The sequence below is a fragment of the Thalassophryne amazonica genome, chromosome 7 (assembly GCF_902500255.1).
Source record: "Thalassophryne amazonica chromosome 7, fThaAma1.1, whole genome shotgun sequence".
Classification (NCBI taxonomy): Eukaryota; Metazoa; Chordata; class Actinopteri; order Batrachoidiformes; family Batrachoididae; genus Thalassophryne; species Thalassophryne amazonica.
The window spans coordinates 4,075,606-4,101,987 of NC_047109.1; the positions used below are offsets into that span (position 1 = coordinate 4,075,606).

Here is a 26,382-nt window from a genome sequence, read left to right on the forward strand (position 1 = left end):
GTGGCGCTGTAACACTTCTACAAAAAATGAAGACGACGACGTGGAGCTAACAATGAAAGCTAACACTTTAGAAGCCGGCTGACGGATTAAATAAAGTCTTTTAATTTGACCTGTTGCCAGAATTCATCATCACAGATCAAATCAAATCAATTTTATTTATACGAGGTCTGTGAGAAAAGTATCCGACCTTATTATTTTTTTTAAAAACCATATGGATTTGAATCACGTGATTACATCAGCCAAGCTTGAACCCTCGTGGGCATGCGAGAGTTTTTTCACGCCTGTCGGTGACATCATTCGCCTGTGAGCACGCCTTGTGGAAGGAGTGGTCCAGCCTCCTCGTCAGATTTTCATTGTCTGACTTCTTCCTGAGAGACTGGCAGCATAACTAAGGGATGGTTCAGGGTCACCTGATCCAGCCCTAACTATAAGCTTTAGCAAAAAGGAAAGTTTTAAGCCTAATCTTAAAAGTAGAGAGGGTGTCTGTCTCCCTGATCTGAATTGGGAGCTGGTTCCACAGGAGAGGAGCCTGAAAGCTGAAGGCTCTGCCTCCCATTCTACTCTTACAAACCCTAGGAACTACAAGTAAGCCTGCAGTCTGAGAGCGAAGCGCTCTATTGGGGTGATATGGTACTACGAGGTCCCTAAGATAAGATGGGACCTGATTATTCAAAACCTTATAAGTAAGAAGAAGAATTTTAAATTCTATTCTAGCATTAACAGGAAGCCAATGAAGGGAGGCCAATATGGGTGAGATATGCTCTCTCCTTCTAGTCCCCGTCAGTACTCTAGCTGCAGCATTCTGAACCAACTGAAGGCTTTTTAGGGAACTTTTAGGACAACCTGATAATAATGAATTACAATAGTCCAGCCTAGAGGAAATAAATGCATGAATTAGTTTTTCAGCATCACTCTGAGACAAGACCTTTCTAATTTTAGAGATATTGCGTAAATGCAAAAAAGCAGTCCTACATATTTATTTAATATGCGCATTGAAGGACATATCCTGATCAAAAATGACTCCAAGATTTCTCACAGTATTACTAGTCAAAAAATGCCATCTTTTTCAAGATGAAAACTGTTCCCCACACAACACCCTTGTTTTGGAAGATGACGCCTGGAAATGCGTTAATTCATTATGATGGAAGTTACTTGTTTTTTTTTTATGTTTCTTTTAAGAAGCCCCTCGGTGTTTGTCTGCTCTGGGTGAGTTTCTCAGACTGAGCTGGAGGACGCTGGCACTTTGTCCCACCACCAACAAAATGAAAAAAAAATATATATATACTAAATTAGACTGTTAAATAACACTTATCATGTTCCAGAGGCAGGGTGATGACATCATCCTTTCAGTTTACCACAGTAAGACACTTCTGGCCTTTTTAGAGTTATGTGATGAGATAAATATTTACACAGAAAATAAACATTCATCAGCAGAACTGATTATTTTACACAAAATGAGTGTAACGTGATGTTCAATGACATCACGTTCAACAATGCCATGATAATAATAATAAATTTCATTTATGATGCACCTTTCATTAATAAAAATCTTATAAAGTGCTACAGGGAAAAAATAAAACCAAGGATAAATAAGAATAAAAACAGAATATCTTTAGATAAAAATAGTCAGCAGAATAGAATTAAACTAAACTAAAATAAAATAATAAAATAGAATAAAAAGACTAAGATGCAACAGATTGAACAGATACTGAGACCTGTGATAGGCCTGTATAAACAGGTATGTCTTGAGGCTTTTTTTATTAAAAGCTTCCACAGTTTGTGGAGCCCTCTGGTGGTCAGGGAGGGAGTTCCAAATATGAGGGGCAGCTGAACAGAAGGTTCTGTCTCCCACGGTGTGAAGTTTGGTCCGAGGGAGACGGAGAAGATTAGTGTGTATGAATGGAGGGAATGGGAGGATGTGTGGGGGTGAGGAGGTCTTTGGGGTATGTGGGGGCATTGCCATGGATGCACTGGTGGGTGATGAGAGCAATCTTAAAATGGATTCTGTAGGTGTTGGGGAGATTGTGAAGGTTATGGAGGTGTAATGTGCTCCAGTTTACGTTCTCTCATCAGAATTCTAGCTGCACTGTTTTGAATGTATTGGAGCCTTTGAAGGGTTTTTCCAGAGATCCCAAAGAGCAGGGAGTTACAGTAGTCAAGCCTGGAGGAGACAAAGGCATGGACTAGTTTTTCAGCATCAATGATGACGGCGTACTGCAGTGAGTGTAGTTTCAAGTTGCTGAAATGGTTCATTTTTTTTGCTGCCCAAGTATCCACGAGTGGAACTGTAAAGAAGTGAAGTCTGTGTGACCTAAAGAACTACCTGAGGAACAGCAGTAGGCACAGACAAACCAGTGACACTCCTCGCAATTAACCCTCAGAGAACACGGCCTCTGGACAGGAACCACATCATTGATTCTTTTGCTGTTAACCACAACATCAGGCACATTGTGCCGTTATGAAGACATCAATGGTAGGTGAAAGATTTTCTCTCTGTCTGCTGTTGGCATTTTTTCCCTGAGGCTGTAGACTACATGTGGAGGTCTGTGATTATTTGTATTCAACAGTAGCCTAGGTTTGTGTGTATGATTTTGGTCATTCTGTATGTCATTAGTGACTGTCACAGATCAGAATGTGGGTATGTGTACGCATGTCCGTGAACGTGGCAGAGGTGTAGCAGAGAGCCGTCGCGACACACGAAGCCCATAGCACACCCATAAAAATGCCAAGCTCCCCCACAGCACCTGCAGAAAAAAAATCTCTGGAGCCGCCACTGAAAAATAATCACAAAATTGCTCCATCAGCACCTAAACAACGTTCTCGATTCCTGCAGCTCACATGGAACCCGAACACAACACTTAAAAATAATTTGATAACGTCATCGATATATCTTACATGGGGGCGGGGCTTTAATGATCTTTAACACACCACAAAACTGACAAAGTTTAGTTTCCACTGAAATGCAGACATTATAATGTGTTTTATCTTTGGGGAATTCCATAACAACTATTTCCTTTTCTTTCTTGTGTCGTCATTCAGATGAACTGCAGGAGAAAAATGCACATACGCGAGACTGTGAGATGACCTTTGACCTGACACACTCTTGTGCACGCTAACATCGGTAAAATGTCTGTGAAACACTTCAGAGTTGTTATCCGGTTAAAAAAGTTTTTAGATTTAGAAGAGTGTAATTCTCATGCTATGTGAGACACAGATTAGACTGATACACAAACAAGCTGTTTCAGAGCATTTTCCACCATCTTGGTTTATCTTATTTGAGCGAGCAACCAGCTGATGTCACACTGCCTTTCTCGACTCTGATTGGCTGTCGCCATGTCCTTCCCAGCATCCCTCCCCCACATCAGGGGACGCCCCCACGTGCTGTATGAAATCGCAACCAAATGTAGGTCATGGCACCTGATTGCTTGACTTTCTCCCCTTCAGGGGCAAAAATTCTAAATTGTTTCCAGACGGCGTGAATTTTGATCATATTGGTAAAATAATCATATGAATCTCTTATTTAAATGCTAATAAATAAAATTATATTGATGTCAAAGAAAATTATTTTCATGACTTAAAGCTGAAAAACCCCAGAGGCCATAGAGCTTTAATTAACAGCCCCAAGGAGCTCTTACAGCTTTAAATCATTTAAACGTGTGTTTCATGATGTTTGTCATCCAGATTTTAATGTTCAATGGGTAGATTTAAAAATGAAGTGGTCTCACATCCACTAGGATTATTAAAGGGGTCATATTGTGCCAGATCACTTTTAATCTTTTACAATTGAATTTGTTTGATATTTAATGTTCAGCAACTCAAACTTTGAACAGTTTGGATATTCTTCTGATTGAAGCAGAACATATGAGTGACAGCTCATTTAACACCTCTGTGACATGTGTAACAGAAAGACCCCGCCCCTCAGGTGCTCTAATTTTATTATTTATTTAGACTGTTAAAAGCCCTGTGAAACACACACACACACACACACACACACACACACACACACACACACACACACCACCTTAATTTAGGTGATAACATTTTTCAAAATGTTCTTTGTAGTGCAGCGATAAATAATTTAGTGATTTTTCTGTGAAGGCTCTCAGTTGTCCAGGTGGTTTCCATAGTAGAGAAGCTTGAATCTTGAAAGATTCAAGCTTCTCTACTAATTCAGCAATCGCACGTTTAATTTTTATACATTCAAATATTTGTGTCATTGTTTTGTTTTTATATCTCTGACAGACTCATTTTTCCGCAGTAGGAAGAAAAACTAAAAAAACTAAAATTACATATATGATTAACTTGTATTAATTAATTCCAGAGCTTTAAATCACCTGACGGCACTAAGTAATATACAGACAAATTCAGGAATTTAATGTGAAAAGTAAATGAAAATGTCATTTTAAAATTATATTTGGAAGGAGAACTCCATTCATCTGAGTTCCCACCATCCTTCACCTGGGTACAAAGATCTACTCCGGTTCTGATGGCCTACCTTAAGGAAACAGACTGGATCCTGTTCAGCTCCATCTTCCTCTTTAGAACCTCCTGGATCTGGCCTTTATCTGGACCTTGCTTCACTTTCTCTCGACCAATCAAGTAAAGGAATTTTGGGGTCAGGATGAGGTCACGCTTCACTGTCTGTGGTGGACAGAAAGAGAAGGACATTAATGTGGACTGTAGAGGTTGTGGTTCACCAACATGGAGGTTCAGGTTTCATGTCGTGGCGCGCCCGGCCGCATGCTGTTGAGCAAGACCTCTACATGCCTCAGTGCTATCGAAGGCGAGCGTGAGAAAAAGGAGTCGACACACCACAGTGAGCTCGGCGTGAATAGACGGATTTTATTTTCACATATACAGCATTTATACAAGTCGGTGAACAACGATGTTTCAGTGAACAAAGGGACGAGACGGCCTTTGACCTGTGTCGATGATCATCTGTATGTGATGGAGAACAGGCGGTTTGTCCGGGACATGAAAAGGCATTAACATATATAAAGTGAAAGACATTAATTTGCCTCGGCTCTGCTGCAGGCAGAAACACCGTGACATCACATCTGGCTTTGTCCTTGGTGACTGGAAGGTTTTTAATGCTGAATCTGTTTCTCAAAGATGTAGCCTGGTCGCTACAGGACGCATATTCACCAAAATCCAGTCACTGATATGGTCTCAACCTGACAACACCAACATCGGGAAACTCCAGTGGTAATGGATCGGTCCCTGAGGAACTCCAAAATGAAAACACCACAGATTCTCCAGCCCAAAATAAACCCATAGAGTCACGTCTGTTCTGCGCTCCAAAGTCCATTAAATGAGGAAAGAAAAACTGTTTTTCTTCAAAACTGTCTCTTGTGTCTCCAAGGATAGGTGAAATTCAGAATGTCCCACAACTCCTAAGGCCAGAACTGGGTGTCTTTGGTCCCAGGTCTCTGTGGAGGATCTTTGAGTCCTGCTGGAATGACTTTGTGTCCAATGAACGGTTACTTAGTGAGACTCAGATGAGGAGGATCACTGACACTGTGAGGGAACATCAGACACCACATTTACTCCATGTGGGGAGTTTCTGTGGACATGATCCAGGACACAGGAGGACACCAGAGACTGTAAGAGGACAAGGACATGCCCACATTTCACCTGGCTGCAGCAGGTAGATGGTTACTTTAGAGAGGTGGGGGGTGGACCGGCTTCCTGCCCCCCAGGCAGCTGGTAAAAGCCTGAATCTTAGTCTTGATCCAGAGGAATCTCCAGCGCAGACACACCGAGTCCCCACTCGTTCACTGTATCTCCTCACCTCCAGGTGGTCATCTTCCTCTTGTCCTACCCAACACTGTGTCCACTCTCATACACCTATTTTGCACATAGGGATATGTTCAATATGTACGATCGGTGTGTGTGTTAAGTTCAATATGTACGATCGGTGTGTGTGTTAAGTTCAATATGTACGATCGGTGTGTGTGTTAAGTTCAATATGTACGATCGGTGTGTGTGTTAAGTTCAATATGTACGATCGGTGTGTGTGTTAAGTTCAATATGTACGATCGGTGTGTGTGTTAAGTTCAATATGTACGATCGGTGTGTGTGTTAAGTTCAATATGTACGATCGGTGTGTGTGTTAAGTTCAATATGTACGATCGGTGTGTGTGTTAAGTTCAATATGTACGATCGGTGTGTGTGTTAAGTTCAATATGTACGATCGGTGTGTGTGTTAAGTTCAATATGTACGATCGGTGTGTGTGTTAAGTTCAATATGTATGATCGGTGTGTGTGTTAAGTTCAATATGTATGATCGGTGTGTGTGTTAAGTTCAATATGTATGATCGGTGTGTGTGTTAAGTTCAATATGTACGATCGGTGTGTGTGTTAAGTTCAATATGTACGATCGGTGTGTGTGTTAAGTTCAATATGTATGATCGGTGTGTGTGTTAAGTTCAATATGTATGATCGGTGTGTGTGTTAAGTTCAATATGTATGATCGGTGTGTGTGTTAAGTTCAATATGTATGATCGGTGTGTGTGTTAAGTTCAATATGTACGATCGGTGTGTGTGTTAAGTTCAATATGTATGATCGGTGTGTGTGTTAAGTTCAATATGTACGATCGGTGTGTGTGTTAAGTTCAATATGTACGATCGGTGTGTGTTAAGTTCAATATGTATGATCGGTGTGTGTGTTAAGTTCAATATGTATGATCGGTGTGTGTGTTAAGTTCAATATGTACGATCGGTGTGTGTGTTAAGTTCAATATGTATGATCGGTGTGTGTGTTAAGTTCAATATGTACGATCGGTGTGTGTGTTAAGTTCAATATGTATGATCGGTGTGTGTGTTAAGTTCAATATGTATGATCGGTGTGTGTGTTAAGTTCAATATGTATGATCGGTGTGTGTGTTAAGTTCAATATGTATGATCGGTGTGTGTGTTAAGTTCAATATGTATGATCGGCGTGTGTGTTATGTTCAATATGTATGAGTTATGTAATTATGTCATGGCAGTTTTATTTGTGCAGCTCTTGGAGTCCAAGACAAATTTCCTGGAAGGGACAATAAAGTGTATCATATTGACACAAAGTCACGTCTTTGAAAACGCTCCACCTGAAGCTGATCTTCAGACCTGGACCACTGCTTCTTCTGGTCCTGTTCTCTCACTCAGTCACCAGGATTTTATGAATCACTGTCAGAATTCCTCAATTCTCTCAAACCTGATGTTCGTGTATGTGAACTGGATGTTCCCTTCACATGCAGAAGCTCAAAGTGCTTGACAATGATGACTCACATTCACACAACTGCCCACATGCACACTGGGACCAACATGTGGACAGAGGTCCTTCCTCCGGTGTCCTCCCACTATCAAAAACATGCTTATATAGGGTCTGCTCCTTTCTCTGTGTCTGTCAGCGTTTGGACATCTGGAGTCTGTCCCCAGATGGTGGACTGTGGCTGCACACTGCCCCTAGTGGTTAGATTGTGTCCAACTGTAATTAGGATGGTTAAATGCAGAGGACAAGTTTCATTGTATGTGTTCATGTACGTCCTCATCACTGCGGTCACTCACAGGTGAGTGTGGCGGCTCATGGACAGACCAGATACTCGGCCATGTTTCTAGTCTTTGGCAGCAGTTTTCCTTTGTTCACGACGCACGGAGTCCTCTGGAATTCCATTCTTCTCGAAAGACTGGACGCCTTTCCAGGCAGTGCTTCTCCAAACCTGCTTATCTGCAGCAAATGGAGTCCATTCATTAGGGCCGATATCATACTTCAACAACGATGACATAAACGGGACCTCGTGTGTCTTCTTTGGGGGACCAAGTGGTCCTGAGCCGTGGGAACGCTTTGGTTGTGTTGGTAGACAATAATGTGTCATTCTGAAGATGTGTCCAGGTCACCTCAGAAGGTCAAGACAATAAACTCCAGGCAGGACCAGGAGGCTCACTCAAGTACAGAAGCATTTGCCCCCCCCCCCCATCTCCCCACTTGATGTGTGGAATTTGTCTCCAACAAACCTCGCTGATGATACAGTTCTAGATGTTTTATCTGCTTCCAAGAGGTGACTCCCGTCTTATGGCTGTAAAAAGGGCGGGTACGATGATAATCTTTACGTTGGTTTGAATATGGTCCTGTAGCTGAGCCGTCGGAGTCAGCGGCGGCTGCACTGATGCCACTTTGAATTCCTGTATCCAGGGAGGAGAAAGTCGTGCCGCGGTATTTAAAGTGCTTATAACCACACTGAGCGCTTCACCGCTGATTTGAACTGATGGAAGAATCTGTAGACGGTGAACAGCCGCGCTCACGCTGAGACACGATCTCTAATCATGAGAGAAAGGACTTCATCTACGGTCAGCAGTTCTCTGGACGCTGTCCTTGGGGAGTAGACGACACAGAGATGCTCTGAGGACGGCATGCAGAGAACTAGTCCTGTGTGTCCAGTCAGACTAACAGCTCTTCTTAAGGATATGTTAGTGAGTTTCCTGTCTAATGGAGAACTGAACCAGATCTGCTGATCTGGACTTGGTCCAGATTTGGTGTGGAAGAATTTAAGGCTTCTTACCTTGAACCTGCGGTCAAACTTCACCACAACGTCAGCAAATTCAATCCTCTCCCGGCGGCCGACAAACTGGCGGATCTCTGGATGGTTGTCTGTCCCGATGTAGTCGCCCACAAAGTTCCTGTTGAGGCTGTTCCTGCGGCGCTCTTTTTTGTTCAGCAGGATGTCGGAGGCTGTAAGAAACAAGAAAACAGACAGAAAGGAGGAAATGTTCAGTCTGCTACACACCAAGTCTGGATCGGACACGTTCCACATGTTCACACTCGGTGTCTGGCTGAACTCAGACAAAGTCACAACACCGTCTCCAAAAACACTGACGTCTAGGCTGCAACCTCACAGGTGCCGTCTGTCAAACTTCACCAAGTCTGAGTGTTCTGCTGTGACTCCAGCTGTCTGTCCAATCAGCCAAGAAAAACGGGGACTCGTTCAGAATCGTCATTGGTGCTTCTCACTCCGTTTTTGAGGATGACCTGCTGAAGGATTTACAGATCTCATCTAAAAAGATCTGAATGAAACTGGTCTAATCATCTCCCTTTGAACATGACCGAAAAGAATGATTTTCCTTCATGGTGACCCTCTGGTGAAACGTGGGTGTGTCCTTGTCCTCCTTGACAAGGACCTGTGTCCTGGATCATGTCCACGGAAACTCCCCACATGGACTAAATGTGGTGTCTGATGTTCCCTCACAGTGTCAGTGATCCTTCTCATCTGAGTCTCACTAAGTAACCGTTCATTGGACACCATGTCAGTCCAGCAGGACCCAAAGATCCTCCACAGAGACCTGGGACCAAAGACATCCAGTCCTCACCTGAGGAGTGGTTAGAGTCCAAGACTGACAACCAGACAGTAAGACAGGAAGCAGCAGGACCCTGAAGACAAAAAGACTAAAACCTGTGAAACCAGACTTGCGTGTCTTGATATTATTCCTCACCTTCCTCCCTCATCTTGACGTATTTTCGGACAGCTATGTGTTTGCGCCACGCCTTCTGAATGACCCGAGCGTAACCGTTGTACTTCCTCTCTCTCATCTCCTCCAACAGGAACAGCTGCAGCAGACACATTGGACAGACACATCATTACAAACACCCACAATGCAATGCTTTGCATTTGATCATGGGAAAATAGTGTAAAAATGATGTCATCAAATACATGTGGCTCCACCCACTGCATTTCATGGTCACTGCAGACTAGAGCCCCTTTATTCAGAGAGTGGGGTCAACTCAGAACATGGCACCATTTTGGTTCCAACTGTGAACTACTGAATGAACCTTTAATGTTTTCAACATTTTTTAAATCATTTCACCACATACAGAAACACATCCAGGTACAGGTGCTATCAAAATAAATATTAACATAGTTAAGCTACCAAATTTACATGAATTTATAATTTATGATGATTTATTTAATTAATTTAAAGCCTGATTTATGCAGCTGCAGCTCTGTAACTCTGTGTTATACAGTGACGTGTGTGACAGTTTTAAAGTTCTCCGTCTCTGGATTATGATTTATTCTGGACTAATTTGACCTTCAACAAGCTTTTTTTCCCTACAATCATCACCTCCAAATTAAAGGGAAGATGGACAGTTTTCTCTTTTACTGACTTTGAGCTGTAAAGTTGCAGACTTTATGGGCAAAGATACGTGATCTCAAAATGTAATCAGTGTACACGCTGCAAAAACTATTAAAATATGACAGGAAAGAGTGAAAGCAGAAAACTGTCAAATCACAGCCTTTTGCTGTGTCTAATTTAACAGGTGCACGTCAGGCTGCAGGTCTGAGTCTGAACACGTGTGAAAAAAATAAACGGTCGGACTTTTAATCACTGAAATGACTCCGGTCCCACTTTCCTCAAATCGGCAACTGTCAGAGCTGAACTTTAATTTGTACCTCTGTTACTGTGCACATCCAGACTGCTCTGGGTTTTTAATGGAAATACATCGTGATCAAACGGGACATTTTATCTGATGTGAGCGAAAAATCCATTATACAAAATCTGTTATACACAATGTTTATTACCTGGAAAACAAAACAAAAACTTTGGGCCTTTGTTTTGTCCAGTGACTGTGAATATCTGGTTTATACGATGATGGTTTAGGTGAGTTTTACTGAACATGGGACTGAACAATAAATTTACCTCTCAAAGCTTTGATGATGAAGTCGCTTCCATCCCTCACGCTGACTTTATTTTCCCAAATGTTTCTTCTGTTCAGATCTGAAGGGAATCTGTACATCTTGAAGCCCTTGTTGTGTCTCTTTGTGCCTCCAAATGCACAACAACCCGACATTTTCAGTAAATAAATCAATAAAATAGCTGATTTACATGCAGACACATTAACAGCCAACACTATTTTGAACCCAACGTGGAACCATGAGTCACGTGACCGATTTTCTTTTTTAGCTTGTCATGTCGCTAGTCTCTGAATAAAGGGACTCTACTGCAGACATCACGTGTTCCATGGACTGCCCATGGTTCTGAACACGGGTCTAAAACACTCCATGTGCTCAGACCAGAGAGCGTGTCAGAGGGCCACCTCAGCACCCTGGACTCTGGGACGTGGTCTGCATACGTTTTTGGAAGATGGATGAAGTTTTTGGATTAAGTATGTATTCAGATTTGTTTCATACCGACTCTGGAGCTTTGATGAAGACTTTGGTTTTACCCAGCTGGAACTGGTCCTGGTCCATGTGCACCGAGCTGAGGAGGTGAAGGACGCCCTGACGCTCATCACCCCTCCACTGTGGCCACGTTTCCTTAGTTAGGATAGCGTACCTGTTAGCAGTGTGAGAAGAAAGATTCTTTCCAACACAATTCTGAGCTAGAGCACCACCTTCGTAGAGTGCAAACCTCCACCAACACCAGTTTCCAATTCCACAAAATGTGACCTCGGAAAAAATGTACAAGGTCAAAGTCCTTTCCATGACCCAAAGTAGATGTGATGAAATGTCAGGAGGATGTATTTAGTTCAAGCACTTGAAGTTTTTTTTTTTTTTTGTGGTGTTGCCAGGTTTTTTTTTTATTTTCATTTGTTTCAGTTTCTGAATTCTTTTTCAGATCATTTTACACAACACTGGTTATCTCTGCTGTGCACAGTTTGTCTGACTGATAACTGGAAGACAAACAGGCAGAAAACTGGAACCTCCATCCCGTTTTGGTGGTGTAGGTAAATCCAGAACAGAAAAATGAGAGTGACTGAGGAACTTTGATTAAGATATAATGTAAAATGTATGTTAAATGGGGTTTTCAATGTTAAATTTAAATAGCCACAAAATCTGTAATCTGGATCAGATCCAGATCAAATTTTGTCAGACGGTAAAGCATACTGTCCAACATAACACTGTCAAATATGAAAGAAACTTGATCTTTCTTGACAAAGTTATGAATTTTTGAAAATTTGTTCAATGTTAAAGGATAGGGATTTTTACAATTTTCAAAGATTTTTCCTGACTTTGACCTATGACCTTGAAAATTTAATCCGTTCTTGCCCATCAGGACATGACTCTTCAATAAAAAAAACTGTGGGCTCCAGGCTGTTCACAAACACACAAACAAACAGGCGAAAACATAACCTTTGCCAACTTGGCAGAGATCATGAATACGATCACATCATCGGCGAAGAGGCGGACCAGACGACCACGTTCAGTCCGTCTTACCCGCCCACGGACCAGGATTAAACTCAGGGTGCCGTCTTTCTGAGACGTTAAAACCCAGAAAGTAAAGAACTGCTGTCCATCCAGCAGAGGCTGAGGTACTGAAGGAGCACAACAAACCTTCTACTGATTCCACAGAAATATTTGACTTCTTCAACCCTCAAGTGCGTAAATGTTTCAGTTTAGCATAAAGGAGTTTATACAGGAGCGTCCAAGTTTACCTGAGAAGAAATACAAACCTCAGTAACTTGTGCTCTCTGTTCTTTAATGTTTCTGCCCACCGGCTGTAATTGGCTGCTCAGTCACATGACCTGCTGTGGCACCAATAAGCATCCATCCATCATTTGTTAAGAATTAAAGCAAAATTTCTCCAGTCACAGCCACAGAAGCCTGTAACTTCTTCTGGGTTGTCTGGGTGTCTTGGTGGCTTTCCTCACTCTTCTTCTTCAGTTTTTCAGAACTGTCTACTCCACACAGATTTACCACAGAGTGTCAAACTGTTTGTATTTCTACATAACTGATGGAAATAAAGTCCAAGACATATTCAGTGATTTGGAAATGTTCATGTATCCATCCCCTGACTCGTCTGAAGAAAAGTAGCAATACAATCGATTATACTTATGCAACCCATCATCTTGGCTTTTATATTTTTCATTAATTTATATGATATTATAGAGATTTGCTTTCTGTTCAAGGAAGATAATTTTTTATTTTTATATTGAGAAGCCTGATTTATTTATTATATTTGAAATGGCATCAACAAATTCAAAAGTGAGAAATACCAAGGGGCTGAATACTTTTACAAGCCACTGAATTAATTAGAAACTTACTAGGTCAGCTGATTAACAGTGAGGGTTGTAAAAATACAGGAAGTGAAATACCTCCATCTTTTCTGCTGTGCAGTTAGTTTTAGCATGCATGTGCACCTGCGCACCAGATATGTGCACAATAGAAATGGTTAAACTGAACCAGCCGATTGTTTAACGTTTACTAATGCAGCTGAATTTTAACTTTGAAGGAGCAGCTTCGAAAATGAGACCCGTGACCTAAACTCACTGTCATCCAAACAGCGGTAAGTACGGTGATACTAACTTTAGCTCCTGAACTGGTGTTGTGTCGGGTTTTATGAGACAACCATCAGCACCTCAGGTGCCCTCACAGGTATCAAGATGATGGGAACCTTGACCCCCACGGTGTCCCCATGATATCCAGGAGAACTTTGAGTCTCCACTGTACCGGGGTTTGTGTACTTGACCTCTGACCTCTGCAGGAACTTGTTGAAGATCCGTCGGTAGGCGTATCCAGCTCTGCGGACACGGATGTTCTCACGCAGACCCAGGTATTCCACCTGGTGCCGGACTCGGTTCTCCTCCCAGTCCCGGGGCCGTTTGGTCTCGTTGGGTTTGATGCAGCGGATGTAGTGGGGGGTGCACTTCATCAGGGTCTGGACCAGACTGTTGGCTTGTTTCTGGGGGGAAATAGTCAGACTGAACACAGAGAACTTCAGGAGCTGCGTGAATGTCAAAGCCGTGTTGAACCCTGACCTGCCAATCAAGCAGAGGTCACGGTGTGCACGCTACCTTGATCTTGCTGCTGGCAGTGGTCGGTCGCCCTCTCTTCTCCGCCTCCAGGTTCTCAGGAAACAGAGCTCTGATGAACGTACTGACAGCAAACACAGCACAAACATGTGATGTCACAGTCAGGTGACCCCAGAGTTCATCTCAGACACACACAGAGACACTCACAACTCGCTGCTCTGCATCAGCTCGATGATGTCACTGAACAGAACATCTCTGTTGCGCTCACAGAAGCCGCTGACGTCATACGACACCTGGACAGGTAAACACAGCACCGTGATGATGTCACCATGGCGACAGAGCGTCCGTGCAAAGTGCCGAGCTGCTCACCGGCAGCATGTTAGGATTCTGCTAAAATAAACCACCTGAATAGGATGAATCGGTAACCCTGAGCAGGAAGCCTGTGACCAGATGGTCCACAGTTCAATCCCCATTCAGACAGAAAAACCACTGAAGTCCTCAATCCCCAAGTTGGTCCTGGTGTGCAGTCGAGCATTTTGCACGGAAGCAAACAAAACAAAAGATGGTGTGTGTGTCTCATTATTATTATTATTATTATTATTATTATAGATTTTTTTCTGCCTTGTCAATCACAACGCTCAAGTCCAGAGATTCCGACCTAGACTTGCTCAATCAGGTCCTGCTCTTGTCTGCTTAAGCTGGTTTCTGGACATCCTGAGATTTGTGGAATAGGGAGCGGGGGCAGAGTCTCTAACCTTCCATTGAATTTTGGCGTCCCTCAGGGATGTGTTCAGGCTCCCACAGCCTTCAGTTCTTGACAGGGTGTTGGTGAATGAAGGTTTCCTGACCTTGACTTTGTGGGCGATGCTGTGATCTTTGTGGACTCAGTGGACACTCTGACTGCAGCTCTGGAGAAACTGAGTGAGGAATCAGAGTGTCTGGGTTTGTGATGGCCTTGGATCCAGACTTTCAGTGACTTCCTGGACTTGGCCATCAGAAGTGTCTCTGTATCTGTTCAAAGTGTTGACCTTGTGGAGAAATTCACTGATCTCAGTCTCTGGGTCCTCGGAGACACCTGGGGGTTAGTAAGGTTAGACTTACATGTGTAAAGCGCTTTGAGGCAACTTTGTTGTGATTTGGTGCTATAAAATTAAAATAAATTAAAATTGAAAACCTGGGAAGACCTTATGGATTCACAAGGTCAAAGGTCAGAGGTGTTTGGTGATGCTGATGTCTTTGTGGGAGAATGGAGGTCCAAGTCTTGGTGCTGGTGTTTCCCATCTTCCTGTCCGGTTGTCAGACTTGAAAGCTGAATTGGCCCCAGGAATAGATATGAACATGACACCAAATATGAAAGAAGTCCACTGAGATGTTTCTGAGATCTAATTCCAGTCAGAAAACAGAAGCAGGTCCAGCTGTGATTCTTCTCGCGTTTCCAGGGGAGCATCTCAGTCATTAACAACACAGTTTCCATGAACATGAAGTCACCATAAGCCTCCTGCTGAAGCACAGCTCAACTTGTCCCGTAGAGCCCCTTTATTCAGAGAGTGACGTCAACTCAGAACACGGAGCCACGTTAGGTCCAACTGCGCTGAACTACTGAATGAACCTTTAATGTTTTCAACATTTTTTATAAAGTCATTTAACCACATACAACAGCACACCCAGGTACAGGTGCTATCAAAATAAAATTTACAATTTATGATGATTTATTTAATTAATTTAAAGCCTGAATTCTTCTGCTGCTCTTTAACTCTGTCATACAATGATGTGTGTGACACTTTAAAGTTCTCCATCACTGGATTATAATTTATTCTGGACTAATTTAACCTTCAACAATTTTTTCTTTCTACAATCATCACCTCCAACTCAAAGGTAAGATCAACAGTTTCCTCTTTTACAGACTTCGTGTTGTAAAATTGTGGACTTTTCTGATCCATTTGTAATCTGCGTGTGCACTGTAAAAACTACTAAAATATGATGGGAGAGGAAGGAGTGAAAGCAGAAAAGTGTCAAATCACAGCCTTTAGTGTCTGATTTAACAGGTGCACGTCAGGCCGAGTCTGAACATGTGTGAAAAAACTAAACGGTCGGACTTTTAATCACAGAAATGACTCCAGTCCCACATGGAAACACACTGTGACCTGATGTGAGCCAGATGTATGTAACGGATTAGTTAGTCAGGAGGCATCAAACATCTTACGGTCTGTCCCTCTGACCCACACCTGTCCCCTCTGACCCGCGTCTGTCCCTCTGACCCACACCTGTCCCCTCTGACCCGCGTCTGTCCCTCTGACCCACACCTGTCCCCTCTGACCCGCGTCTGTCCCTCTGACCCACACCTGTCCCCTCTGACCCATATCTTCTCCTCCCTGCTGTTCTATAAGTAAGCCTCCAGCATCAGTATTTCTTCAGTATTTCTGTTGGTCCTTGTTTTTCCTGGCTGAGGTGTCTCCTCTGTCCAGCAGAACTGATCTGAACCTTTAGTCTCACTGCCTTCACTTGCCCCTCTGACATTTGAAACCTTTGTGTTCTTTACTGCAGCACAGTGACCTCAGTAACGGTGACCTGTTCTGTGTCCCACACAGACTCCATTTCATGGGTCTTCATTTGGATGTCACAACTGTTTCACGTTTGAGCAATCTGATCACCAATCAATGTGAGTGACTGATAGGTGTCTGTGCACCTTTCCAGCGTAGTGATGGACGACAAATCCGCGGTTCCAGCTGCTGAAGTGTTCGTGTGAGCCGATCTGACCCTGCAGCTTCTGCAGCAGTGTCTGGTCCGCCCCCTCGCCTTTAGCATGCATGGTGGCACACACGTCGTCCAAGATGCTCATGATCCCTGGAGGACTCTGGAAAAGCAGGCAAAAAAATGAAGGCTTTACTAGCATGTTAGCATCAACATTCTCACAGTAACGGTAGCTATAACAATGCTAATGCTAACACAAGCACAGCTGTTTTTTACCTGCAGAACATGGCAGTGGCACTATGAAGGCAGCGTGTTCAACATGCTGCCTTCATAGTTAGCTAGTTAAGTTAGCGTTAATCACCCGACCACACGGGGGGGTAACACACCGAGGTGTCCAAAAACCCTTCATCAGCGCACATGGTCACGGTGACATCACGCAGAACCAGAGGCGTGTCTGTGACAGCTGTCAATCACTGAGATAAGACAGACCACAGGACCTGAGTCCGAGTCTGAGCCTCATTATCCACAACAAGAGCAGCTCACACTGAGGAGGTGCAGGACCCGAGGGTACGATGAGCTGCCGTCACCTGATCCTTCAGAGCCGAGTGGGATGAAGAGCGTTTCTATGCCTTACTGAAGCCTGAAATCATGAAATGTGCTTTAAATGTCTTGCTGAAAAGTCCAGGACAGGCTCTCAGACTGAGCTGTGGATCTGGCTGAACCCCGGCACACCGTGCCCACAAGCAGAGCGTACGCAAGTCATCAACTCGCAACAACAGCACAAACACCGTGAGCTGGACTTTGGTCCCAGTTTTGGGTGGTCTGTGGTTCTGTGCCTGACCATGATTCACTTTAAGTCCAACATGCAGGTGGAACAGTCACTAATTCCACAACATGGGTCATCAAACTGACACTTGCACTGTGCTTGGTATCAAGTGGAAGATCCAAGTCACCAGGTCACCCCACCTCAAGTGGTTTGTGCCTTTGGTGCGCTTAGTGAACGTGTTACTCCCCCAGTCTTAGACTTAAGCCTGGGTCCCACCAAATAATAAGCCATGAATAAATAATGAGCCATGCATGGGTGTGTCAGCGATTATTTGAAGAATGACCCACGTTTTCATCCATTACGTATCCGCTACTAAGGTGCCTCTATGTGCCTCTCTGGCTCCGCAGCTTGCTGGCTTTATTTCTTCTGCAGCTTTAAACACACACACACCGTGATCCCACTTTAAACTGTGTGTTCGTTTATTTATTTCTGCAAAATCACTCTTGTGCGCGTGCTACTGTTCTACATTCCTGGACAGCCACCTCTGTGCTCCATCTCACTGGCTTCCTTTCCATCCATGTCTGTTTATTTCTGCAAAATTGCTCTTTCTGCTTGGGACTCTGGCAAGGGTGGTCGCATCTCCTCCTCTCTCCTCCATCTCTGTGCCAACTTTCAAAGTCCCTACTTCACCGGACTGTGAATTCTTAAAACTATATTGGATTAACCATGGAATTGATCAGCTGGTCTCTGAACGCTACTGACACTATTTTTTCAACAAGGAAATCTGGGCCGGGGGACCCTGTGTGTCCAGAGGGAACCTACCCTGCAGGCTATGTTCTCGATGTCTGGGAGAAATGGCATGTCACATGCTTTGCACCAGTCTCTGTGGAGGACGTCAAAGACTTATTTATATTTGGTTTCATTGTAGGAGGGCTGGTACTTATTGGTTTATGTGCTGCCCTAACCTACCGGAAAATTGGCAAGACGGCTGCCACCAGAACCACAACCCCTCACCTGTCCGTCATGATTAATGAGTTGGGCAAGGCAATACATTCTCAGACTGTGTTAATCCTTGAACTCAGACACAAAGTGGATAACATCTCTGAGCAAATGCACACCTTACAAGGGAAGATGTCGGAGACCAGGGAATATTCATAACTGGATCTGGTTGTTCATGTGAGCTGTAAAGGTGTTTTCTCTGCTCAACCATAAACATGGCAGGCTTATCAGCCTCTGAAGGACAAAACGCCCCGTTGTTTTCCTCCAGAAGAATTTCTATGCCCTTGGTGAACCATTCAGCTGCCTTCTTACCTTTCTGCAACTCCAGCACACATGGACAGAAACTGACATAAACTTAACTCATTTGCCACTCACATATGGACAGAGACTGATATGCATGCTGCCACCCTCCCCCGCCCCCTCCTTTGTGTTCCTCTCCCCATCCCGGCCCCCGCTCACGCCACTCCCTTCCCCCTCCGGGGCGCAGCACAGCTTTTGTTGCTTCAGCTCCCCGTCTCCCCCCAAGCTGGCTGCGCGACCACGTGTTGTTGCAGCCCCCCACACACACACTCACATTTCCTCAATGACTGTTTCAAAGTTTAATGTACATAATCAAATGTATACGCGTGGTTGCTTTAATTCTGATGTGTGCCATTATTATGTTCAACTAGTAATAACTGTGAATTAATTGCTGCAGATTTGTCTGAGGTAATTGGGTGTGAAATGAATTGCCCTTTTAGGGATCAATAAACTTGTCAGAATCTGAATCTTTTGTGTGTGCGCTGCCGTTCTGCATACACAATGAGGTTGCCGCTTTAATTATATACACCAGCTGCTGCAACTCATGTGGATCACTTAAAAAATATATATATATATTTTTTCTTACAGCAGCTTAAAAGTCACCGTGATACAACTTTTAACTTTGTGTTATGTCTTCAAAATGGGGCTTTAACCCTCCTCGTCCCACTCCAGAGGATTAAGCCCTGGTCCCAGGGCTCAGGGCTGTGTGCTCAGCCCCATGCTGTACACTTTGTACACCCATGACTGTGCACCAACCCACAGCAGCAACATCTTTGTCAGATTTGCAGATGACACTACTGTGGTCGGGCTGATTCACAATGAGACGGTCTACAGTGAGGAGGTCCTGAACCTCACCACTTGGTGCTCCCTCAATAACCTGGCACTTAACTCCTCAAAGACTAAGGAGTTGGTGCTAGATTTTAGGCACAAGAGGGAGGACCCCTCTCCCCCTTTCTCTTTCAAGGAGACACCGTAGAGAGGATCAGTGACTTCAAGTTCCTGGGAACATACATTTCTCAGGACCTGACATGGGGCACCAACACCAATGCCCTTGTAAAAAAGGCACAGCAGCATCTGGACTTTTTAAGGTCACTGAGGAAGGTCAACCTGTCCCAGGAACTGCTGCTGTCCTTCTATAGGTGTTCTGTAGAGAGCGTCCTCACCAACAACATCTTGGTGTGGTACAGGAGCTGCTCTCAGGCTGACAAGAAGGCTCTGGAGAGAGTCAGGAAGTCAGCACAGAACATCATAGGAGCGCAGCTGTCCTGTCAGACATCTATAACACCAGATGTCTGTGCAGGGTCAGAAGCATCAGCTTTGCTGGTTCACACCCCGGGCACAGCCTGTTCTCACTGCTGCCCTCAGGAAAGAGGTACCGGTCCATCAAGGCCCGCACATCCAGACTCACCAACATGTTCTACCCAAGTGCAATACGAGTATTGAATGCACATTAGCCTACAGTCTGCACTATTCATTGCATTTATTTTTTATGAAGGTGAATGCAATGAATAGTACAGACTCCTGTTTATATTTATATACACCTACTGGCTCCTTTTAAATACATGTATATATGAAAACTCATCTCTTCTCCTTGGCTTTCAACACTGGCTAAGTGGTATATGCATTGCTCTGCTATTTTGCTCTGTATTTTTAGATTATTTATTTATTTAGTTTTATTCTTTTCCTTTGTTAATATTTTACACTTTTGTTTTGCTATTATTGTGAAGCACTTTGGTCAGCTGCAGCTGTGTTTTAAATGTGCTATATAAATAAATTTGACTTGAATTGATATATTCTTATTTGTCTTTTATATTTATATTTTTTATATTTAATTTGACACCTTTGCACTACAGGAGTTGTCTTTTAATTTTGTTGTACCTTGTGTATTTCTTGAAAGGGTAGTTGTAAAACAGCTAACTGATCATCTGCAGAGGAATGGTCTATTTGAAGAGTTTCAGTCAGGTTTTAGAATTCATCATAGTACAGAAACAGCATTAGTGAAGGTTACAAATGATCTTCTTATGGCCTCAGACAGTGGACTCATCTCTGTGCTTGTTCTGTTAGACCTCAGTGCTGCTTTTGATACTGTTGACCATAAAATTTTATTACAGAGATTAGAGCATGCCATAGGTATTAAAGGCACTGCGCTGCGGTGGTTTGAATCATATTTGTCTAATAGATTACAATTTGTTCATGTAAATGGGGAATCTTCTTCACAGACTAAGGTTAATTATGGAGTTCCACAAGGTTCTGTGCTAGGACCAATTTTATTCACTTTATACATGCTTCCCTTAGGCAGTATTATTAGACGGTATTGCTTAAATTTTCATTGTTACGCAGATGATACCCAGCTTTATCTATCCATGAAGCCAGAGGACACACACCAATTAGTTAAACTGCAGGATTGTCTTACAGACATAAAGACATGGATGACCTCTAATTTCCTGCTTTTAAACTCAGATAAAACTGAAGTTATTGTACTTGGCCCCACAAATCTTAGAAACATGGTGTCTAACCAGATCCTTACTCTGGATGGCATTACCCTGACCTCTAGTAATACTGTGAGAAATCTTGGAGTCATTTTTGATCAGGATATGTCATTCAAAGTGCATATTAAACAAATATGTAGGACTGCTTTTTTGCATTTACGCAATATCTCTAAAATCAGAAAGGTCTTGTCTCAGAGTGATGCTGAAAAACTAATTCATGCATTTATTTCCTCTAGGCTGGACTATTGTAATTCATTATTATCAGGTTGTCCTAAAAGTTCCCTGAAAAGCCTTCAGTTAATTCTAAATGCTGCAGCTAGAGTACTAACGGGGACTAGAAGGAGAGAGCATATCTCACCCATATTGGCCTCTCTTCATTGGCTTCCTGTTAATTCTAGAATAGAATTTAAAATTCTTCTACTTACTTATAAGGTTTGAATAATCAGGTCCCATCTTATCTTAGGGACCTCATAGTACCATATCACCCCAATAGAGCGCTCGCTCTTACTGCAGGCTTACTTGTAGTTCCTAGGGTTGTAAGAGTAGAATGGGAGGCAGAGCCTTCAGCTTTCAGGCTCCTCTCCTGTGGAACCAGCTCCCAATTCAGATCAGGGAGACAGACACCCTCTCTACTTTAAGATTAGGCTTAACACTTTCCTTTTTGCTAAAGCTTTAGTTAGGCTGGATCAGGTGACCCTGAACCATCCCTTAGTTATGCTGCTATAGACGTAGACTGCTGGGGGTTCCCATGATGCACTGAGTGTTTCTTTCTCTTTTTGCTCTGTATGCACCACTCTGCATTTAATCATTAGTGATCAATCTCTGCTCCCCTCCACAGCATGTCTTTTCTGGTTCTCTCCCTCAGCCCCAACCAGTCCCAGCAGAAGACTGCCCCTCCCTGAGCCTGGTTCTGCTGGAGGTTTCTTCCTGTTAAAAGGGAGTTTTTCCTTCCCACTGTCGCCAAGTGCTTGCTCACAGGGGGTCGTTTTGACCGTTGGGGTTTTACATAATTATTGTATGGCCTTGCCTTACAATATAAAGCACCTTGGGGCAACTGTTGTTGTGATTTGGCGCTATATAAATAAAATTGATTGAATTGATTGATTGTATAATGACAATAAAAAGCATTCTATTCTATTCTATTCTAATGAAGGATGAATAATGAGCCACACAGCATGTTGTTTTTGCTACCAGAGGGTTTCTTCAACTATGATGGGAGTTTCGTGGCTCTTAGAGTCATTATCTTCAGTTAACGAGGCTCCTCTCTGAACGTGGTGCTAATTTCAAGATGTTCAAAATTAACAACAACAGTGTGGGACAGTTTGTGTACGAGGTTTTAGAGGCATGTGCGTGGTGCTTACAAGGCTGCTAAAAGCCCGTTATCCATGCGTGTGGCAGCTACGAGGACCTGAGAGGCTGTTTTTGGAGCGACTGCCCTCGTGCACACACAATTCCACCTGCTCTGTGCGCTGGACGCTGTATATAAAATAATTATTTTGTAGCAGATTATAATCATTTTCTGCCAAACCTTGGATGCTGAACACACCTCTAATCACTTATGGAATCACAGAGGACCGTTTCATCTGGATGCTTTTTTCCTCTTTCCTGCTCCATGTGGAATGTATTTTGAACAGCTTAAGGTAACTATTTTTAATGTTTTTTGTAGCTTGATAAAACCTAGCTGTAAAAGTATGTCTATGGTTAATTTAATATCTTGTTAATGGATCACATGAGCTCCGCTGTGTGTGCGCACTGAGGCAGTGACTCATCATCACGCTCCAAACGAGCATTTAGGCAGAACGCCAGCTCAAAAAAAGAGTGATTTTTCAGTCAATATTGGACGAACACAAAGTTAAAATTTGGATGACTGTGTGAAAGTGGATGTGTGTTTAAAGCTGCAGAAGAAATAACAGTGAAGCCGCTAAAAGCAGCGCAGAGCGGAGCACAGAGGTGGCTGTCCAGGAACTCTTGGTTCTGTTCTAGCTGGTCTGGTGCATTACAGGTAGACAGCAGCCTGGTGCACAACCGCGGGTCTGTACTGGAGCATCTATTTTTGGACTGCATTTAAAAAATGTGAAATCTTTAAATGCTGCTGTGTATTAAAACCCCACTTTAAAGGTGTGGGAGGGCTGGAGGTTTGGACCAAACCCATCATGCCTAAACGTGCGCCAACATGGCGTTATCATGGTGCCATCACAGCGCTATGTGGCTTAGTGTGGCTGATGTGAGCCATTTGAGGCTCTAATGACAGGTCGGTCGTGGCTCACTAGAGGCTGCTACGTGGCACATACAGAGAGATACATAGAGGCACCTTCATAGCACATACGTGATAGATGAAAGTGTAGGTCATTCTTCCAGTAATCGCTGACACACCCATGCGTGGCTCATTATTCGTGGTTTATTATTCGGTGGTGCCCAGGCTTTACAGCCCAAAACAAAGTCCAGGTGGATTGGACTGAACACAGCTCGGCAGTTTGTAGTCTGGTTTCCGACGTGCTCCCTGACTGGACCACTCACCAGTTTGGACTCGATGAGGTCACACACCACCTTGTTGTTGAAGTATTCAATTGGACTCCACTTGATTCCCTCTTGAACATATTCTTCCTGCAGACACACCAGGACAGTTACAGCAACACAAAGCTGTGATCGGACCGATCGATCACAGCCACCTGACCGGCTCCTCACAATTTGACTGCAGATGGTGCTGATGAGTAACTTCACTGATTCCAAAACAAATAAACAACAAGTGCGTCACCTGCTCCGCCTTCAGCGTCAGCTCAATGAAAATCTGCTGCAGCTTCTCGTTAACAAAGTTGATGCAAAACTGCTCAAAGCCATTTTGCTGAAAGGAAGAAATTAATAAACATGAGGATAGAAATCAATCAATCAATCAATCAATCAATCAATAGCAGCAGGAAACACTGAGGTTAGAGTGTTGTTACTTCAGAGGCAAACATTGCAAATTTAAATCTGTTCTGACATCTTCCATCTGTGGAGCATCACCTCCTCAGTAGGTGGTCAATACCTGTGTTAACCAGCAGGTGTCAGGATACAAACAGAAACATGGATCCTCACCCACCAGAGTCCTGCAGCTCCCATAATGCTTTTCAGCAACCCCCACAGGAAGCTGCTGGGACTTTTAGGTGTCATAAATGAACTGACAATTGTAGACTTTAAGACAGAGAAGTTCTTGGACCTTGAGGACACTTCTGGAAAATGGGTCATTTTCTGCACTGAGGCGTTTTTCAGCTGAAGGAGAGTTTTGGTTCCTTGTACACTTTGGGACAGTGAGGACCTGTTCTATGTTCCTTGCTTGTCTGTGGACTGTGGTTTTTGCTGATGGTGTTTGTCTTTTACCTGGAAGATCTCGAAGCCGTAGATGTCCAGCACTCCGATGTTCAGCTCCTCGTGCTTCTTCTGCATGGCTTTGTTAACAGACTGACAGAAAGCAACAGAAGAACGTCAACGCTCAGAAGTCAACAGTAAATGACAGCAATCCGAGTCTGACTCACATCAACAAGGAAGTCAAAGAGTCGGGTATAAAGGGCTTTGGACAGCGCGTCCCGGGTGAAAACAGCCTGCTCAGTGTTCAGGGTGACGGAGATGGACTCTGTCTTCCCCCCCCACTTACTGTCCATAATCCTGCTGGTCAGTTTACTGCAGAGTCCATCCTGAGCAATTCCCAACAAGTAGGACGGGAACGCCAGAACTAAGGGACAAAGACAAACACACCACAGGTCCCAGTCAGTCTCCTGTCCTGTGGATCACAGTCACTGGTTTTAATCAGCTGGAGACTCTCACCAAAAAAAAAAAAAAAAAAAAAAAACATTTTGCTGAACACAAAGTGAACTGAAGACGCTTGTCCACGCTTTGATCATCTCACAGTTTGATTATTGTCTCACTCTGTTCTCCCGTCTAAACTAAACGTCTATTAAACGCCTCCAATCTGTCCAGCATGCTGCTGCAAAGTTCTGATCTCAGTCTCATGAATCAGCTCAGTCACCTGTTTAGAATTCATTTTAAATGATGGTTATTGTTTTTATGGCCTTATGGGGCACTTTTAGGTCTGTATTGAGTAACATAGCGAGCAGACAGTCAGACGGCCGGAGCGTTTGTTACGGCCCGCGGCCTTGTTGGAGGCCACCATTAGCGTCAGCAGTCACCCTGCTGTCGCTGCGGGGAAGCTGGGACATCGCAGACTAAGCTAAGGCAGCCTGGTCTTGGTGCTCCTGTACTGGCAAGTTGCTGTGGCTGTGAAACGCTATCAGCTGATGTGCAGCAAGCAACTGTTAAATCAGTCAGAATGGGACCAAAGAAGGCGCCTTTGATGGAGGATTTGGATGATATCTAGAAGGTACTGGATATTCTTACGAAAAACGTTTGTTTCGTAAAAACTCAACAGAAGGAGATTCTGGCACTAGTTAAGGAAGTTAAGGACCTGCGAGGCCTCATTGAGGACAAGGACAAATGTATGGCGTCCTTGGAAAGAAGGGTGGCTGAGATGGAGCAGTAGATGTGAATCTGGGCTCTACATCAAGATACTTGAGAAAACACCAAAAAATTAAAAACACATGGACTACAAACTGTAAAGTCTTCATCAAACTGAATGAGTCCCCAGAAGAAGCCAAAGTGTTGATGATCAGAAACATGAAGGAACTGGAAACATATGAATAAAACATAAGTGAACGCAACCAACTTTTACAAAGACTGACAAACATACAGACCATTCATCAGAGCTTCTGAACAGTAAAAATATAACTGAGATGATCCATGGTTATGAGAACCTGGAATTACAACCTTTTCAGCACACTGAGCATCATATACAGGATCTGGAATATGAGACAGATCTGGACAATCATTTCTGTTCCTTCACAAAGAGTAACTGTCAGTATTACACAGAGGAACAATACAATAACTGCATTACAAGTGATGGGAAATGATCAATAATCCACTTTAATAGGAGGGAGTTTATATAAAATATTAATACTAAATATTAAAGATTATCTAAAACAATTTTGTCAGCCCTTCAGTATAATCACCATAACAGAAACCTGGCTTGCAGAGGCTGATGATACAAACTATGAGCTGGATGAATTAAATCATCTGAATAGAAAAACAGAGGAGGAGAAGTGGCTTTGTATGTTGACAAAAACCTTAACTACAAAATTAAAGATCAAATGACTGTGGCTGTGGAAAATCTTCTGGAATGCATCACAATCTAAATAGCTATAGAAAAAGATAAAAATATAATTATTAACTGCATATATAGAGCTCCTGGCTCTAAAACTGAAGAGTTTCAAAATTGGACAGATCTTTTTTTTTCCTCAGAAATGCAATAAAAGAGTAGTTGTTTGTAGAGATATAAACATTGATCTTTTAAATCTGTATCAACATAAAGTAACAGAGGATTTTAT

General features: G+C 43.2%; 1 protein-coding gene across 1 annotated transcript in view; it reads right to left on the bottom strand.

Annotated features, from left to right (window-relative positions):
* myo1eb (myosin IEb) overlaps positions 1–26,382 on the bottom strand; it is a 77,876-nt gene that overhangs the window by 21,565 nt on the left and 29,929 nt on the right. Inside the window, exons 10-21 of the mRNA XM_034173735.1 lie at positions 24,481–24,677; positions 24,326–24,406; positions 23,724–23,810; positions 23,486–23,572; positions 16,410–16,577; positions 13,931–14,016; positions 13,766–13,847; positions 13,448–13,653; positions 11,163–11,307; positions 9,469–9,583; positions 8,541–8,710; positions 4,496–4,641 (exon numbers count right to left, since the gene is read on the bottom strand). Coding sequence (XP_034029626.1) covers positions 4,496–4,641; positions 8,541–8,710; positions 9,469–9,583; positions 11,163–11,307; positions 13,448–13,653; positions 13,766–13,847; positions 13,931–14,016; positions 16,410–16,577; positions 23,486–23,572; positions 23,724–23,810; positions 24,326–24,406; positions 24,481–24,677 — 1,570 coding nt within the window. The remainder of the gene's footprint in view (positions 1–4,495; positions 4,642–8,540; positions 8,711–9,468; positions 9,584–11,162; positions 11,308–13,447; positions 13,654–13,765; positions 13,848–13,930; positions 14,017–16,409; positions 16,578–23,485; positions 23,573–23,723; positions 23,811–24,325; positions 24,407–24,480; positions 24,678–26,382) is intronic.